Genomic DNA, 18,969 nt, shown 5'->3' with positions numbered 1-18,969 from the left:
TTGTTTGAATAAGTCTTAAATCTACAGAGCGAGAACAAAAGGACTGCACCTAAGCTTTCTGGGCTGGCTTATGTGAACAGCAAATCAAACAAGCAGAGAGCATCGGGTTTCTGTTCTTAAACTGAACATTTCTTTTGGCAGAATGATGTGCGAGCAGCAAAGGGTGCACCTTTCTATAGCACAGGTGGGATGATGGGGAATCGATGCGAGTCCCCACTCCTGTTGGCTGGAAGCACGGGAACGCACACAGACGCTGCAGTGTAAATACCACCTTCGTGCTTGCTGGGACGTGCACGTAAGGCGTAATCGGCTGCAGGGTTCTTAATAACCCTGCTGTGGTTCACAGCACGAGAGGTTATCAAAGCCCACTCTGCAGGTCAGACTCCGGGTGCAGTGCAAACAGCTCCTATGAGAACTATGTACGTTGGTTTAATGCCATGGGCTCTCAAGTATCTGAGAGCTCTGAGTCACTTCTTAACCTTTCTCTCAATCACCTAAGCAGTTGGAAGTGATGAACAGTTTTGCCACCAAACCCTGCCTCGCCACGCGCTCTCGCCCCAACCCGAGAGCTGGTACTTGCGACACAGGCATGGGAGGGGATGTAGGGGGCCGGCTCGCTTTCTGCTCCAGAAATGCCAGGGCTGGCATCCCACTGGGGGTGAGAATGTGTGGGTGAGAGGGTAGGATTGCAACACCCTAAATATAGATGGGAAGTCCCCAGCTACACTGCTGTGGGACTACATTCCAGTCTCTGACAATAGCACATGATTTTCAGACCGCATTTTTGCAGCATAACGCTGGTTTTACCTCTTTCTCAAGTGCCTTGCGCTATGCTCTTCAAGCTCTGTGTGTGCTGGCAACTTTGGCATAATATAGAAGCACATCCCTGACATAAAGCTGGGCAAGTATTTTCATGTTGGAGTGTACATGCTTCTCTGTGATGTTAGATAAGTTTGTCCTGGGCTCTTGCAGCGGGCGTGCAGAAGGAGAGCTTTTAACCACACAGATTTTTACCATTTGTGAATGGCTGCATTTTTGTCCCTTCCTTAGCTGCACAATTCAGCAACTGGCAGCACTGGCAGTGTGTGCTTACAGGAGTGTACAGGAGGGACAGTTAAAGTATGCAGCTCCTAAGTCCTAATTACAACCTCAGCAAAACCTTGAGAAGCTTTTCAGCTTTGCTTTAACCCATTCCCATTCCTAGATCTGCACATTGCCTGAACCCCCTAACTTTTAAGGGTGCTCTGCACAACAGCACGAATCACTGCTTGTTGCCTTACTCAGCACATTGAAGGGGGCAAATACAAGACGATTCCTCTCCTTTCGTGCGCTGGCTGCAAACCACCGCTTGGAGATTTCTTGCAAGCAGGTCATCAGCTCTAATAATCACTCAGCCCAATTTTGGGGTTTTTTTAATCTAGCTAGTCATATATTAAAGCTGTTGATACTTTCAGCCTCTGGATGATCCAGAGCGTAATTACAGAGTGTGCGAGGACGTGCTCCTGCTTGTTTGTTTTAGATCTGCCTCCTGGCAGATGCAGCTGGGTGCCAGACGCTTCCCGTATTGCGTGAAGCAAGGAGGGTTTGTTTTGGTTTTGGGGTTTTTTTTTTTTAAACTTCTCTGCACTATTTGCAAAATTATAAAGAGGCCCCTCTGCCACCTTTTCTTCTCAGCTTCAAGTATTAGACCCACTCAAATCTGGCTGTCAGGGAACAAGGTGTGAAATCCTTCCTGAGGACGGACCCTCCACCAGCTCCCGGCCCAACGGGGAGATAAGTGTGGATCTGATTTCACAATCCGGGTCTTTCTGCTTATCGTCTTGTTCCCATGAGCTTTTCTGTGGGAAGCAAATCTCTGAGAGGGAAAGTTGTCCAATGCAGTAACGGGTTTTCTCTTAAGCACTCGCTACTGAAGGCAGCAGGAGCCCAGGGAAGCCAAAATTGCTTTTGAAAGCTGTTCTGATGTTGCCTGGGGATTTTGTACATCTCTTTATTTTCCATCTCCTCCCAGTAACATATGGCAATAAAATAAGACCTAGTGTTAGGAAACCGCTCTGGAGTTAGCTCAGGTTTGTTTGAAATTTAAAGCGATTCCTGAACGTCTCTGTTCTTGGAACCTTACTCCAAACAAAAGTCCATTTTAGCTTAATGTAATTCCCTGAATGGGCTAAACTAAGTAAGGAAAAGACAACTGGGTACCAGCATCTGAATATTTCTGTCCTGGACCGGGTACTGTGGAATATTTTATTCCACATTAACTATTCCAGAAAATTCTCCTGTGAAGAAAATGTTTAATGGAACTGTGGAAAGAATTAAAACACTTTTTTTTTTTTTTTCCAGTAAACTGAAGCATCACTGTAACCTCATTGAGTTGCTTCATATTTTCCCAGACTAAAGAACCGAGAAGGATATTTTGGACAGAAAAGTCAAAATTTCTGTTATGCTGACATTTATAAATGCCAGTCTTTATACCAACCATCTCTTTTTTGCAAAATCTTGTGCTCTGTTTAGATCAGAATCATCTTTGGAGTGACAGGCCTCGTTTTAGTTTGAGAAGCAAGAAAGATATAGCAATAACCTCCCTTTTTGTAACAAAAGTGTGCCAGCCTTGCTGTATGATGGAGCCAAGTCTAAGCCAGGCTGTGTTTCCTCATTTCTTTAAATGTGCCCCCAAACTCTAGGCTATTTCACAAAATGAGGTTTGTCATCTCCAGTTCCCCGCATGCCCATGCAGGGGAACGGGCATCAGGGAGGCTGGGAGAGCTTCTCGTCCCTCACCTACTCCCAGGACTCTTATTATTGAACACGGTGACCACTTCAGGTAGTGCTTCTCAGCAAATATCTTTCAGGAAGCAAAGACAGAAAACTGTGGAGCTGGAAAGCTGATGTTGGCTGCTAATAGCGGGTAGATCAGAGAGAAAAGCTTTTTAATAACCTGGGGCTGCTCCAGAAGCAGGACGAAAGGTGTGAAGCAGGAGGCTGCCTCCACTGCTGGGGCTGCCCCGTCACCCATCGCCACGCCAGACCGGCTACAAAAACATGGCAGGCTCTTCTACAAGAGTTAAAATCACAGCTTGGACCGCAGTTTGCACATATGCCTAATTAACTGAAAATTAATGGCCCAGAACCTAGTACAACAGTTACGCCCAATGATACAGAAAAACCCCTCCCTTTTCTGTTCAGGATAACGCTTTTTTTTCCTAAAACAGGGTTGGTTAGTCTCGAAGAGCAAAGAATTGTAAGCAAGTTTAATGTATAGATTTCTTTTGCTTTTGTTTCTTGTGCCCATTGTTGTGGCTTTCCTAATACCCGGTATTGTATTTCTTCAATTTTCATGTCTTAACAGTTTTAGTTTAAAAAATAAAGAAAGAAAACCCTCCTCACTGTATTTTGCTGCAGTCTTACAAAATCCACGTACAGACGAGGTCTCAGATGGAGCAATGCAAAAGGACAAAGTTAATGCTTCTGTGGCCGATTACCTGGTTTCAATTTCAGGCTTTTCTGAAAGGCTGAACTTGAGGGGAATATCCATTTATCCAAAACAGCTGTTTCATATGTCTCTCATTTTAATATTAGCAAGTACTTGTATTTTAAATACACCTTTAAAGGTCTACCTATCTAAGCACTAACTGATAGGTCGAAATGTATGATCAGTCCTTGAAGTAAATGGGATGATTTCCCTTTGCACTGGATCTAGCTATTAGTCAGTAATTTGGATATATTACATAACACCAGTCAGAAAGAAAAATGCTTTTAACCACCTCCAGAGTGCACAGGTATCTTGTAATGTAACTCACTGTGCTTTATTTTGGGTCTAAATCAGGAGTTGTGCCAGTCAGCCTTTTCTGTCAGCAGAAATGAGGGCAACCTTTGAAGCCGAGACCTTCAATCAGAGCTGTAGGTCTTGGAGGGCTTGATCCTCACCCTGAAAGCAGGCGAGACAGTGTTACTGCAGGTGTGACTTGACTGACTTGCTGTTGGCTGAGCTTCCAAGACCAGCTTGGTTTCAGACAACCCCGGCTTCTTGTGAAAGGTGAGGAATCCTCCTGCATGAGGAATCTTTTTTGGAAAACACACACCAGATGCTCCCCCCCAGGAGGAGAATGGCTGTGGTGGAGGTTAATGAAAGGAAAGTTGTGATGGCGGCGTGCAGCTCAAGACGTGCCTGTCAGTAACTGGCGATTGTTCAGTGACATAGAAAAACTATGTTTCGAAGACATTTCAAACCAGAAACCTGGCTCCAAGGTCATCTCACATTTTTTGTCCCCTGGATCCAGCTTTCAGTGACCAAGGACAGATCTGGGCTTTTTTTTTTTTTTGTAAAAAAGACAATGGAGAAAAAAAGACATTTGACATAGCTGACTTCATTTACTCCTGCCAAGGAGGAAATGTGGGTGAAAAGGATTCCCTGTGTTTTGCAATACTGCAGCTATGGCAGTAAATAGAAACAGTAGTTGTGGAATCAGAGAGGACTGCAAGAATAGAAATAATTATCATTAGACATCAGGGTCTGGGAAAGGGAAATAACCTGTTACGTCAACTTACCCAAGTCTTTCAGCATTTCTGAAACTGCAGCAGGGGTCAATCACAGCACTTCCTCCCTTGATCCCTGTTAGTGAGTAGCGTATCCCCTACCTCTTTGGGAGAGATCAAATTGGGAGGTATGGGTTATTTAGAAACACATATCTACTCTAAATAAATTTTCAATGAAGCTTTAGCAAGTTTTAGGTGAAAGTTGAAGCTGTTCAAGCAAGAACCGTTAAAGTTCTTACTTTAATTTGAATTAGTTTGTTTGGCCTTAGTCAAAGCATAAGTCTGGTAACAGCAGAAGAGACCACGCATTCAATAATAACGATAGCTTCAGCTGCTGCTGCTGAGTGGTGCTTGTTTACAGTAAATCATTTTCTCTGTTACGGGTAGTGCATGAGAGGGGGAGAATATTTATAAACTACATAGTAAGAAAGAAGAGTCAACAAACTAGGTTAAAACTAATCCTCATCTCAAATATACTGAATTCTTGATTAAGTTAGTCTGTTCCTAACTAGTTTGGGAAGATATCACTGCTTGGTTGTATTGAAATACTGTAGAAAGCAGCAAATTCAGTTGGCTACCTTAATCACTGGTAAGACTGTCTCCTGGTGAAAGATTTGTAGCAAGGAGTTATTCAATCTGATATTTGCCTTATAACAATCCATACGCTACTTGTAGGCAACGTTCCATAGTCCATAACAGCATGGGTTTTACGTATTCTGGAAGCTGCACTCGTTGCTGGAAAGCCACTAAATACATGAAGATGTACTGCTGGATGTACTGCTGTACTTTCTAGCTCTATTTGGAAATCAGCTAAGCTGCGTTTGGAAAACGATGGTGCTGAGCAGCTTTGTCCATTTACACTTTTGCCCATTTGCATTATGCCAATGACTCAGATCAGGACACGTTGCCAATGTGCTAAAATTATTTTCAGGCCATAATTGAACCTTGGACCTCCCAACAAGGCTGATCAGTGTCAGAAGGTATTCAGGTGATCTGTAACGTGAAACCATTTATTGGATGTTAAACCAGCCAACGAGCCCTTCTCATTCCTAATGACCAACCCAAGATGCCCCTTCCCTATTTGGGCATCACCACCTTCACAACTTTGCTGGTGGTATCTACCATTTGAAGGTTGCTCCCACAGTCTCTGAATGTCTCTTGATGTGCTGCTATGTGACCTGTCTGGCTGGGTTATCAAGGAAGGAGGGGCAGAAAATCAGCAGTGCTGTTTCCAGATGAATGGCATTCCTGGCAAAGAGGTTGATGATGCACCAGAGGAAGGTGGAGGAGGAGTGTGAAGGGGAAAGTATGACAGAACAGTGATGAGGAACCTGAACCTCGAGGTCGGTCAGAACCACCTTCCTGCATGTCAGGCCATGGGCCCTACCGGCATGTTCCTCGCTTTCCCATCACCCTCGTCTAGCTGCTGGGTGGCTGCAGGGTAGGTTGGAGCAGTGCTCTGATCCCAGGGAAAACAAACCTACCAAAAAAAGAAAAATTTCCTGCCCAACCAGCTTGCTTGTCCAGCTCTGCAGCAGCTGCACAGCTGCTAAATCAGATGCAAGGGCAGCGAGGGACGTGCAGGGACTGGGGAAGGGGAGGGAGTGGGGGAGTGCGACTCTCCCGCTTGCCGGTAAAGCAGCTGCCACTGGTACGTCATACCGAAGCGTAACACAAAAACCATATCCTTCGTTTGTCTGAGCAAAATTCCCTGAATCTGTGCTGCTAAGAACACCCAACTTGGCCTGTCGGAAAGCTCACTGAGCAATGCTGATGCTGTCCCAGCACAGGCGTATCCTGTGCCCTGTCAGTCACTCAGTGTGGCAGGGATGGGAAGGATGTGACCAAACAGCTGTCACCCAGCTGGCGGTGGTGCTCAAGGTCCTTCAATATGCATGTTAACAGCATGTTAAGATTTTAAAAAAGCTACCCAAATGTGGCTGGTTTTGGTAAACTGCTATTAAAATAACCCTGTGTATCCATTTGTGGTTATATCAGTTCTACAAGTAGCTTGTTCCAGGAAAAAGTTATTTGGGCTGTATTAACTCCCACAGGCACACGCTACACTCTATTGTCAGTAAAGCAGCAAAGCAGCTGCATTATTTCTGTCCTTGGGGAGTGCAAGCAGTGATGCTTCTGCCAGCTCCTCTTGATCTGAGGGGGGGGAATATTTCCTATCTGTTGGCAATCTGCTATCAACTACACCCACGCTTCCTTAGTGACATTTCATCCATGCTCCTCTATTGTTCATGGCACTAAAACCTCATGCAAACCCTGCAGCTGACATGTTCTTTGCCTGTAAATAGTACTTTGTTCCCCTCATATTTGTTTGTTTCTGGTGGCATTGATTCCCGGTCCTCCCATTGTCACCAGCAGCACCTGCCCCAGCCCAGCCGCCCCCCCAGGGCAGCTGCGGGGCCAATGCTCCACCAGCCTGTGCTTACTCAGAGGAGCTGCTACTCTCCTTGGATGTTGTTTCCTAACTTGTCGCCTTGGTAATGACTGCCATCATCGTTAGTCACTTACTAGTTCCTAGTGGAAAGTATGTTCAACACGGACTCCCCTCCAAGTCCGTGCTGATTCTACCTACTCATGTGCAAACAGGGGGTGACTCTCCCGCCCGGCTGAGACCTTCGCTCGGTGGTGATTGGTGTGGCTGAAGCAAATGCTTGGCAGGTTTGTTCTAGTGGTGAGCCAGTCCCTCTGCAACGTCCTGCTCTGACCATGCTGCCTGCCACGCGTCTGCCCTGACGGAAATGCTCCGTCTTCTCTAGGGAAGCCACTTCCCTTGCCAAGGGCGCTTCTCTTTTGTCTCTTCAATCCCAGTACTCCTGTAATTATGCTAGACTGCTGGGCTGGAGTCATATTTTTGTTCTGAAAGCATACCGGTGACTGCTGAAGTGGTGTTTGAGAGAGACTCACCTTACTCTGAGGTTTCTAGGTTTCTAGGTGCTACTTTTGGGAGCTGGCTATTACAACCCAATTATAGGCATACTCCCTGCTTTGCTGTTTCAGTTACACTGCATTAGCTGAGATCTTCTGGATGCTCTAGATGGGTATAATTGCTCTGCACAAAGCTGAGGATCTCTATTTAATATTTCCTAATAAATCATTCTGCCTCTCATATATGTCACTTAAGGAATCAGTGATTTGGTTTCCCCATCCCTATCACAGAGTGAGACGCTGGTGATGTAAAGCTCCTTGCTCGGAAGCCGCTCGAGAAGGGCTATAGGTATCCCCGGCTGCAGTGCTGGTAGTTAGCTGTGCAATACGGACATTTCACTGAGCTGGTTATTGCTCTGTAAACTTTTAGCACTACAGAGGGCACAAGTGCAGAGGTGTACTGGAATTATTTGACACCAGATCCGGCACCTTGTTCAAACCCTTGATGGACACCATAAAAAAACAGACTTTGCTCAACTAGGCTTTACGTAATAATTACTCGGGGTTAAATACGTCAGGAACGTTGCAGGGCAGGTGCATTAGCTGGGATGTGGGGTACAGCCTGTATAGTTGCTTCTTGGTGCTCCTTTTGATACTAGACATTGTCATTAGTTTGTTGCCCTGATAAATGTTTGGTTTTCTCACAGGAGGGAAATTACTGAAAGAGCGTAACTAACTGCTTTATGGTGGGCAGTGGAGCTGATTAAAAAAATATAATTCTTCTGAGTCCAGCCATGAAAAGGCAAGGCATTAGGAGCCACTTTCAGGAGGTTCATCCACAATTAGCAGCCTTGAGAAAAATATACAAGAGATTTGCTAAAGTTCTTGTGTGCGTGGCGTAGGTACCTTCTCCAGAAGTAGTGCGTGAGCACGCCAAGAGACAAGTGACCTTTCAGTGTGCAAAGTCTGCTTATTCCAGAGCACAGCATTTTTTATGCCATTGTAATTTTGTGTTTTTGTAAGGAAACATACAAAAGGCTAAATGGTTTACAAGTGTGTATGTGTTTCAGAACACCACATTTCATAAAAATTGTATACTCTTGTATTTCCTCAGAGCCGAACAGCTTCAAGACATTATTATGCAAGTGTAACGTTTCAGGTTGTGGGGAAGAAATACTTGGATGGGGGCAGTGAAAAGGAGGGCTGGTGCTCTTCAAGTCGTCTCCGATGTTGTATCTAAACACTTGGCTTAAATGTTGATCTCCAGGAAGATGACCTGTTTGTCTCCTAGGTATTAAATGCCCAAATTCCACTGCTCCATTCTGGGCAGGAACTTTCTATGGCATAGTGTGAAGGCCTGTGCTCGGTGACCATTGCCAGCATCAGGAGGGTCTCTGTGGCTGAGTGAAGCTCAATTTAGCTGGGAACTGTCCTAGGATCCAATTTTAAAGGAGATATGAAGGCTGATGCCAAGTACTGTTCTCACACTTGTGTCCACCCCTTTCCAAATCTGCCTGCTGGCAGGCTGTGCTGCTCCGGAGCTTAATTATCACAATCCATGATGTTGTTTTACAGCACCAAAGACCCCACCGGCAGCTCTGAGGCACAGAGCACGCTTAACCTAGTGAGAGACCCACAGAGGCCCTCTGAACCTCTGGGAAATTGTTCTGGAAAAAGCTCTGTCACATGGACTCTTCCAGCTGTTGGGAACACTTCACTTGCCAGACTATGGCACATAACTGCCAAGGGTTTGAGCTTCTCAGCGTTAGTAAAGCATGCGTACAGCGGTGAGTCTTGGGGATAACTGAAGCATTTCTATAGCACCCCACAGGTGTGAAAGCTTCTGTCAGGATTGGGAGTCCCGGCCCAATGAACAGTCAGCAAATGTTAGTTGTAGGTGAATGGAGAGGGCAATGTAGTGTATTGTTGCTTTAGTGCTAGCAAAAGACGCATCCGCTGTTCCTTCCTCGCTGACTTATGGGAAGAGCCATATGGATGCTGAGCTGACTCCTGGCTTAGTGAGTTCCTCAAAATGACAGACTTGGTCCTGATTTCTAAGTGTCTCTCTAGAGATATAACCTAGTTGTCAGAATTTCAGCTGAAGATGAATTTGCTCCCTTTGTGTTAGGATAACCCAACCTCTTCCCACAGCCAGCTCTGTAGAGCACCTTGCTTTTTCCTCTGAAAAGATGAAGCCAAGAGACTTTATTGGAAAAATTCTGTATATTTTCAATAGCTACCTATGTGTTCATACGGGCATTAGCCTGTTGAAACAAGTATGATCTCCATAGCGTCATAAAAATGCTGCACTTGGATCATGTAACTGTGTCACTCCCTCCTGCCCTCCATAAAGCTCTGTGACGATCTGATCCGAAGGTCACGGCTGATCTTTTCCTCAGCTTTCAACTGTGACCCATTTACGCTGCATACTTATCTGGAACTTCCATCTCGAAAGGCTGCTGCTGCCGAGTGAGCTGACCTCTCCTTTTGAAAATGGAAGGACCCTGCCCCAAAACCCGGCAGCCTGCAGGGAGGACAAGCAGCAAAAGTGAGGTTTCGGACTGCCAGTGGCACTGAGCGCGGCTGGAAGGCTCCTGTCTGGCCGGGCAGTCGTTCCTCCCCTTGCTTGGACGCCTGGTCCCAGCCCGCGGTGGGGTATCAGGGAAAGTAAACAGCAGGAACCGACCGCAGCCAAGTCAGGAGACAGCTCAACTTTGCAAACAGACGTATTCAGGCTGGGCGGACGCCAGGGAGGGCAGCCACACACGACAGATAATCTCTCTGACGCAGTACAAAGCCTGCTGAGAGCGGGGGAAGCCTCCGACCTCTGCACATGCCACAGCTGCGATGGCCCCGAGTTGGCAGGGATGGCTGCCCCCTTCTCCTCTGCCTCCCGAGCTCAGCCCCGTCAGCTCCAGCTGGTCCCAGCGAAAGGGTTAACGCTGCCAGCCTTTAAAAGCGATAGTTGAAAGAGGAGGGTGCTAGCACAGCTCCTCACTGCCCCTCTGCAGCACAAGGGCCCTGCCATGCTCCTGTTATTTTGACCTCCCTTGGACATCCACGAAGGCGAAGGGACACACCAGCTCAGCAAACAGCCCGCTCTGCTCCCGAGTGCCTTTTCCATGTCAGACAGCCGACTTTCCAAGGCCTATAAATATTAGATTATACCACGTCCCCCGAAGGCCCAAAGGCAGGCTCCCAGCCAAGAAGCCACGGAGCTGCTCTCTGGTCTAAATCCATAGCGCAGAAACATGACTTATTCCATGAGATCCCAAGTGGGAAAACTGGCAGGGAAACATAAGAACTAGTATCTGTCAATTAGATTATCTTGAATGGAATATTTAATATTTTTAATGGAACATTATTTAGTTGCTGCTCATGGGTACTTTGTAGCTGTCGGAAACTCTGATCTAAATGATTACTTTAATGAAAGATTGCCAAAGGACTCACATGTTAAACTTCTACGTAGGATAACAGCGGGACTATTTTCCCTGGGTTTCGATGCTGGCCAGCCATCATTTCCCGGTTACAGCGCTCAGGCTAATGCCAATTAGCACATCTACAGAACTACCCAAGGCTAATTTTTGAGGGTGTTCACCACAAATCCAACTGGAGACCCTCCTCAGAAATTCAGGCTGCTTTGGGGTGATGAGCTGCCAGGCCCACAGGGCTAGCACAGCAACCCACAGAAAAGGGCTCCATCGTATTTGTGTCAGGGCCCTGAGGGCACTAACGGCCCTGACTGCCCTGAGCAGCCCCACCTGGGCCCCCACCCACACCCGCTGCCCTCGGCCGGGGCTCCATTTAAGCTCAGCCTTGAGGGTCTTGTGTTTCCCCTGAGCTGTGCTGTAGGTGCAACTTCCCGCCTAGCTCTCCCTCCCAGATGGATCAAGGACCTACATCGCAGGTAGGTCTGTCACTGGCTCTGTTTCTGGCCCCTGTCTGGGATGGACCTTGGGTTGACATAGTGGCCTTGTCTCCAGTCCTGTCCCTGTCTCCTGCTGCTCCCTGGCAGGTTGTTCCTGGCACATGTAGGGACAGCAGGTCTTGCTGTGCTGGTGGGATGCGCGGGAGCCATTGGTAATGTTTTGCCACCTGAAGGAAGATGAATTTGGGATCCTGTTCTTGGTTCTGAGCAGTTTTTCTCACTTGAATCACAGTAAGTCAAATTTGCAAAAAAAAAAAAAAAAAAAAAAAAAAATCCATGAAGATCCTAAAACTACTTGGGTCAGTTTTCTGCCCCATGCAGGTTGCCAAGTTATGAAGTCTCATCCAAGAAACCCTTCCACGCACATATACGCGTGCCTATAAAGCCTTTTAAACCGTCATTAGTGTCCCCTTCTCCAAACAGAGATCCGGAATTTCAAGTGGAAATGCAGATTTTATTTATAGTCTTGGTACATTTTTCAGCCACAATACATAAATACACGGAGCAAGAGCGCTGCATTTCAGTTTGTTTACCGAGTGGCATTGCTTTCCCATTCGACTGGGCTGGTGAGTCAGCGTTGTGTTGAGCTCACCCTGTTCTCAGAGGTCCTCTCCAGCCTGTGGGACGGAGGGCACTTGCCGAGAGTCAGCTGCTTTGGTGTTATATTTTGGGGGATTACTTTACATGTTGCCTTCTTGACAGCATGGAGGACTCTCCTTCAGATTGCCTTATGCTGCAGTGTCAGTGCAAGCCATTAAAAAAACCAAGCTGTTGCTGGATCTGGACAGTTGAAACTCATGACCTAGTTTCCCAAAATCATGAGATCAGCTCAGAAAGTTAGATATATTTTTTCAAATGACTGCATGGTTTTTGCATTAAGTTCTGGTTTGGGGAATTACTAGGGTTAGTCCATTTGCAATTCCAAATTTTTCTTCATAATTGTAAGGGTGAGAAATGTATTTTTTTGTGATATGAAAGCAGGGGAATCGCGTGCTTCTAGCAGGTAAGAAAAGCACCAAATATTGTGAGATTGGTTTAAGACCAGTGATACATGGACAGATACAAGCTGCCTTTATTGTAGACCTACTGGTGTTTCTCAGCAATCCTAGATCCCCAGACTCTACGTGCCGTTATCAGTTAGGTTACCAGTGCGTGAACTGGCGTTGACTTTCTCGGGACCAGCCAGGACTCGCTGTGCAGCTGAAGGCTGTACAGGCAGAGCTGGGCTGCCCTCCTGCCCACCCCCCTCTCGAGGGGTCTGCTTCTCACTGTCCTCGGCTTTTTGCAGCAAGTCCTTTCTCTATAAATGCTAAGCTTGTTTACAGACCTGTTCAGGACCCGTGTTCCTTTGCAGCTATGGTTCCCGGAACATTGTTACCCCTTGGGATCACTTATTTTCCTGCCTGGGTGGCTGTCAATAGGGATATGGGCTGGAGCAGTTTTATAACCTGATGGAAGCTAAACCAAGGACCATGCTCTGGCCAGCTGCTTAGCAGCACCCTCACCTTGGCCTGCGGAACCCCAGCTCTGCCGCCCTCCCTTTGCTATTCCCAGACTGGTCTTTTCCCCACCACTGCAGCGATTTCGGCTGTGTGCAACGCAGCGGGACCGGGGCGGGAGGGTGAACTGTTCAGCTGGGCTGTGGAGGAACGAGCAGTTTATTATTTGTTGGCACTGGATACTGATACCAGAGTACCAGTTGTAACTGCAGCTGTAAGGCCTCCCAGAGTACGGAACCAGCATCTCTTAAAGCAATTGGTGGTTTTGTATTTCTCCAGGAAATGTTCATAGCGATCTTTTGGGTTGCAGCACTCCGAACATGCCTGTAGTGCCCTTTTTCTGGTGAAGCTTACCCCTGGCAGCTGGGAAAACAGGGCTCTTATCAAAAACTGGAAAAGCAATAATTGGAAGGAATGTTATGTGCACAGACGTGTTGCATTTTACTAAAAATAAGATGATTTTTTTTTTTTTGCTGTTGATAAACCAAACTGTTTTGCTGCAAAGTTTAGCCTTGAAACCAGGGCTCTCAGACACTGCAGACAGACCATGCCATGGTTCGGTTGGTTTGCTGCCCCGGTGGCATGCTCTGTGGAAGCTACAGAGCTGCCTGCACAAATTTCCTAAAGACCAATGTTCATGATTCAAATCTAAAAAATATACAAGAACAGCCCTCAGGCAGCGATGCTCTGCCTAACGGCCCCACCTAATTTCCCCTCTGAACTACACACGGTGCTATAAGTAGTTCTGGCACCTGCTGAAACTAGAAATGTTTCTTTCCCTGAAACCAGACACCAGCAGTGGTTAATTACCACATCCCAAATTGGCACAGATTAATGCAGCTTCACTGAAGCCAATGAAGCTTCACGGAATTATTCCTACCCTGGCTCTGAGTCATTAATAGGTATAGTTCTGGCTATTTTTATGCTCTTCAAATTATTTTGTTAAGACTATGAAAGCAATTATCAGCCCAAATCTGTTTTACCTAGTTAGGAAAAAAAAACTTACTCTGTTGCAGTAAATTATTGGGCTGAGTTTTTCTTGTGCTTGTTTTATTTAGACTTAACTGATCAGCAAACTTAGCTGTATGAGAGCTAGCTCTTACAGCCCCAGAAATGGGACCATATCAAAGTGGGGGCTGCACCAAATTTGTTTCTTTCCATGTATTGAGGCAGTATAACAGATACACATATCTGTGTGTATGTGTATCTACACACCACTATATATCCTGGATGAAGTAGTTGCTTTTGAACAATCTTTGGCTGTGTAATTGAAGTGGAAAATCCTGTAGTTAGAGTTTTCCTGATGCTTGGAGAAGTGGACCATTATACAAGTGACTGCGAACTAAATAAAGCTGTGACCTGAGGAGTGGAATCACAATAGCTGGAGCCAGGACCTAAACAGACCTAGAGTTCGGACAAGTCACAAAACTAACAAATTAGGGACTGTTTTAGATATTGTCAGTTAGAAAAATGATATGGAATAATGATGACCAGTAACTTCCCCCTCAGAAGCACTCACCTGGCAGGGAGTTGGATGCTTTCATTGTAATACTACCTCTAGTGACTCTGCATGGGTTTTACAGCCTGATAGTAAAGCCCTCCTCAGACCCTTTTGAAGCAGAGGTCTTGAGCAGGAGCTGCTGTACTACTGGTGCCTGTATTCCAAATAGCATCCTGTGACCTCCAGCAGCAATGCTGCTGCTTTCTAGTTGATCTGTCATCACGTGTAGCCATGTGTGTGCCTTGCACTGTCTCAAGAGATTGTTTTCATGGGGACATGGTTAAGACAGAGGATGTGATGGAATATGTCTCCCCTGTTAAGCTTTTGAGCGCTGAGAATTTTTATTCTGTTTAAAAACAAAATACAACACTTGCCTAGTAGATTAAGAACCAAGTGCTTCAAAATTAGCCCTACTAAGATCAAACTGAGGACACACAGTCCCAATACTCTGGAATTCAGGGGCAGACAGTATATATCTGTGTGTGCAAAACAAGTTAAGCAACACAAGAAGCTTTGTATCAAAATAGTTTATTAAAAACATGGAGAGACTTCACTGAAGCTTGCTGTCCTCAAGACAGCATTCAACATTATTGCAGCATTCAACACAATCATAATCTGCATATAAATATAATACTATACAGCTCCTGTTCGCCTTGGCCAAGTTTTGCCCTCAGTCTGGCCTTGTGCAGCCCTGCTGACACAACCCAGCCCTGCATACTTCAGTTGCAGAACCTGTTCCTCTGGGAACTGAGTTATATCTCTTCCTTGCTTCACACTGCAACAGTGCTGTTACTGTCTGGAAGTCTCACAGAAACTCAACACTTCTCCTTGCAGCTGGAGGCAGTTTACAGAACCTGTGTGAACACACCAACTGACTGATGACAGCAACACTGGTTGATGTTTAGGAAAATAAATATGCAACCAACCACTCAAGTTCCCAGCACTGCGCCAGTGCACAGAGCAGCTTCTGTTTACAAGAAGGAAGCTCTGTTCTAACCTGCCACACCACCACCTCAGGTGTGACAGAAGGACTCTTACTCCATACGGTTTGGTCTAATGCACAGAGTCACCCTTCACTGCAGCACTCGCAGAGAAGTGCATTGCCAGCAGCTGGCTGGCACACTTCTGTCATCACCTCTGAATGCCCTCCAACACCATCACTCTTTGCCATCAGCTTTGCACTAAAGTCAGTATTTGTCCTTGCACCGTAGCAAACAGCCTGAGCACTCGGTATCTCAGTCTTTCAGGTCAGGATGCTGCTGTGAGCTGTGGCTTGCTCCTCACTAGCCAAGAGGCTTCCCCTCACTCTTCTCCATTGCTCATGTCCCCTGGGCTGCTCTGGTGATGGGTGTCTTCTTGCATAGCTCCTGATAGAATTCAGATTCCAAAAACCGTGGGTATGAATTATTCTCCATTAAGCTGTAAACTCTCTTCTGCGCTGCACTGAAGCAGGTATGCGTGGCTTCTTGAATATTCTGCGCAATCATGTTCTTGGTTTGGAAGTCTATGTTTATCTGAAATACAAGAAAAAGGACATGTACTTCTGAGAGCTGAATTTAAATAAGTATAATACACCATAAAATTTCTGAAGAGGTAAAAGAGGCAAGACCCTATTACTACAAGGTCAAATTAATGAAATTTCCTTGAAGAAAGTTGTTCTGAATTACTCTGGGTTTTGTATTAAAGTTGATACTATCTTTTAGTACTAAACTCAAATACATAACACATTAAATGCAGCTGTTGACTTTCCCCAGTTAAGATGGAAACTCCAAAATACTGCTTGTGCTATTTCCCAAGTTGGTGAAAAGGCAGTTAGGGAAAAGTGTTATGTTCAGACACATTAACAGTGAGGTATATAGATGGCAAAACCGCATCCTATCTTAAAGCGAGTTCAGAGGAATAAAGGGCTTTAAGAACTCACAGAGCAGGGCAGTTATGTTTAACTAGGTTTACTTTACCTCTTTGGGAGCCTCCTTTTCAATGAAATCATTGTAGATTTTTTTTGCTTTCGATGTCAACTTCTGGGGTGACTTCGTTTTCTTGAAGTCCTCACAGGCCAACCAGAACTCGATGTTCTCTTCACAGAACTCAGACTTCAGAAAAGCTCGGAAAGCAGCAAGACCATCTAAGGAAAGAAAAATGCATCAATTAACTATTTCAGGGATCTTTGATTTACCTAACTGGTCACATCTGTTTCTACCAAAACACTTTGCTATAGGTTTGGTTCTTTCGAGGGTATCATAGCAATAAAAAACCCCCCACATTTATGTATGCAAACAAATTAATACTCTAACAGCTTGGCAGGCTTCACTTTGAGTTAGTCATTTTCTAGGTAAACACAAAAACTGAAAGCCATTTTGGTATGTTCCCTTTTGTGATGCCTGCATATATATTAAAAAAACCCTCTCTCTAGACGGGTTCTCCTGTGTTAACCTTTACACTGCAGTAAATATTTATGGCCATGCTACAAACCTCTGGAATATTTTTTGCAATGGAAAGGATGACTCAAGTTCAAAGAGCAAATGGTAATATAATTTCTTAGTCTTTTTGCTCTGCTGTTGAGTGCTTTTCCCTGTAAAGCTACAGTAAAACCCTGACATCAATGAACTTCTGTGTTGCAGAATCCTTCCCGAGTTATTTGAATGCATTTGTCTTGGTTAAGCAGTGAGCTCAGTAAACAAATGCTCTTTTCACATTGGGCAAAGCCAAGCTGATAGGTATGATTTCTAACTACAAGGGTTGCAGAAAAAAATTCCACTGCAATCAAGTATTCTTGAAGTTTTAATATTAGTTTACAACTTTTTTTAAAGAATACTCCTATGAATTTTGGCTTTAAACAGTTTAAAGCTTTTAACTTAAAACCAGCAAAGCTATTCACATTAGAAAGGTACAATGCTGACATGCAAGGAAGCAATCTCTTACAGGCATATAAACTTCACCATCCCTTTGCTCTTGAATGTTGCTTTTTGAAGACAAACTTACATTTATTAGCAAGAAGTTCATCAAAGGCTTCTGACCACAGCTGGGCTTCTTCAGGGGAAGGTCTGCATAAAGAGATGGAAAACATCAGACTCCATTGCTCACGTTTTCTTGTAGAACACTTGAGTTGTTTAAATGAAGTCTCTTTCTCATAACTTACCTGAAGTAGGTGCGGTGTTTCCCCACCTTCTTAGATTTCATTTTAGTAGAACTGGAAGAGTTCTGCAGGAAGTAGCTCAGTCTCGTTTTCCAATCTTTAATTCTGGAAGAATGAAGAGGAAGATGCACGTTAAAAATGACAACTCAAAAAGCTTTAGACACCAGCCCCTTTAGTGGCAAAAGCTGCCGAAGTTTTCCTGACATTGCTTTGCCGGCTCCGTGCCTAGAGACTCCCCTACAGCATCTGTCTGAGGGCAAGAAAGCTGTTTTTCCCCTCGCTTAAGTCAACAGATTGGCCCGCTAGCCCGTGACTACCGTTAGCCAGGGCAGAGCTGCAGGTGGCAGAGGCGGGCAAGCTGCTCTGCTCCCGCTGGCCGCCCGGGCCTGCCGCCCGCTTCCCCCCCGCTTCGCTCCCGGCTCCGCGGCTGGGAGCCTCTCCCCGGAGGAACCCGGGGGCGGGGGGACGACGACACTCACATCGTCCTCTTCATCCTGCCCTTCTCCGCCTCCTCCGCCTCGCTGCGCCGGCGGCCGCCCCGCTCCATCCGCCCGCCCTCGTGCTGCAGCGCCAGGAACACCGCGCTCTGCATCGCGCTCGCCTCGGCCACGCTCCCCCGCCGCCGCCGCCCGCCCTTATAGCCCGGCGGGCGGGCGGGGCCGCCCCGCCTCCCCCGGCCCCCCCGGCGGGCGGGACGGCGGCGCCGCGCGTGCGGGGCGGCTCTGTGCTCCCCGGTAAGCCGCTGTGGGGAAGTTTCGCCTTCCCCCAGGATTAGGCCTCTTTTTTCCTTTGTTTTGTTTTTCCTTTCTTTTCTCCCCCCCCCCTTCCTTTATTTTTGTCCTTTTCTTTCTTTTCTTTATATATTTTTTCCTTCCCCCCCCTCTCACCTTGCCCTTGCCAGCGCCTTCTCGGAACGCTTTTAGCCGGTCGCACGGGCATCCCTGGGGAAGGGCGGCCGTCCCCGCGGCGCTGGCAGAGGGGTGGCTGTCCTTTCTCTCCTGTCAGTCAGAAACGTACCCGGCGTTCCTGCAGATTTTTTTTGGTTTTAAAGGAAGTACAGGCTGTTGAGTGTGGCCAGTACATGAAAAAGGATAAGGAAGGACTCAGCCACGTTTCTTCAAAAATGAAGTAACCATAAATCTGAGTGTATGGTATTTTTGGTGTCCACCTCTCTGCTAACCCAGGCTATTTATCACTTTAATAAGCTGTCTGCACATGTGTTTTATTTCTGTATAGTGTTGCCACCTACCAGTGAATTGTGTAAATTACTCCCAGTACATGGAAGCTGAAGTCGCGATGACTTACTCCAGCCTTTGGCTTGTTGAAAAGGCCATGTGGTCCTTCTCAGCAGTGTCCAGCTGAAGGGTATCGTGTCCAAAGAATTTGGATTTAGGAGTCATGTGAGTTTCTCTTTAACCTACCCTGCTTTTCTGCTCTTTTCTGTGCACATGTCTTCCTTTCCGCAGTACTCTGCAGCATGTATTTTTCT

At 46.1% G+C, this 18,969-nt stretch overlaps 1 protein-coding gene across 1 annotated transcript; it reads right to left on the bottom strand.

The window, feature by feature from the left end:
* Window positions 1-14,867: 14,867 nt before the first annotated feature.
* Window positions 14,868-18,072, bottom strand: RGS2 (regulator of G protein signaling 2). The gene is made up of 5 exons (XM_059821643.1): window positions 17,960-18,072; window positions 17,484-17,585; window positions 17,327-17,388; window positions 16,303-16,469; window positions 14,868-15,858 (listed from the first exon to the last, which is right to left on the bottom strand). The coding sequence occupies exons 1-5, from the start codon at window positions 18,070-18,072 to the stop codon at window positions 15,664-15,666; spliced, it is 639 nt and encodes a 212-aa protein (XP_059677626.1). The 3' UTR covers window positions 14,868-15,663.
* Window positions 18,073-18,969: the final 897 nt, after the last annotated feature.

The sequence above is a fragment of the Gavia stellata genome, chromosome 10 (genome assembly GCF_030936135.1).
Source record: "Gavia stellata isolate bGavSte3 chromosome 10, bGavSte3.hap2, whole genome shotgun sequence".
NCBI lineage: Eukaryota > Metazoa > Chordata > Aves > Gaviiformes > Gaviidae > Gavia > Gavia stellata.
This window is presented reverse-complemented; position numbering and strand designations above follow the sequence as displayed.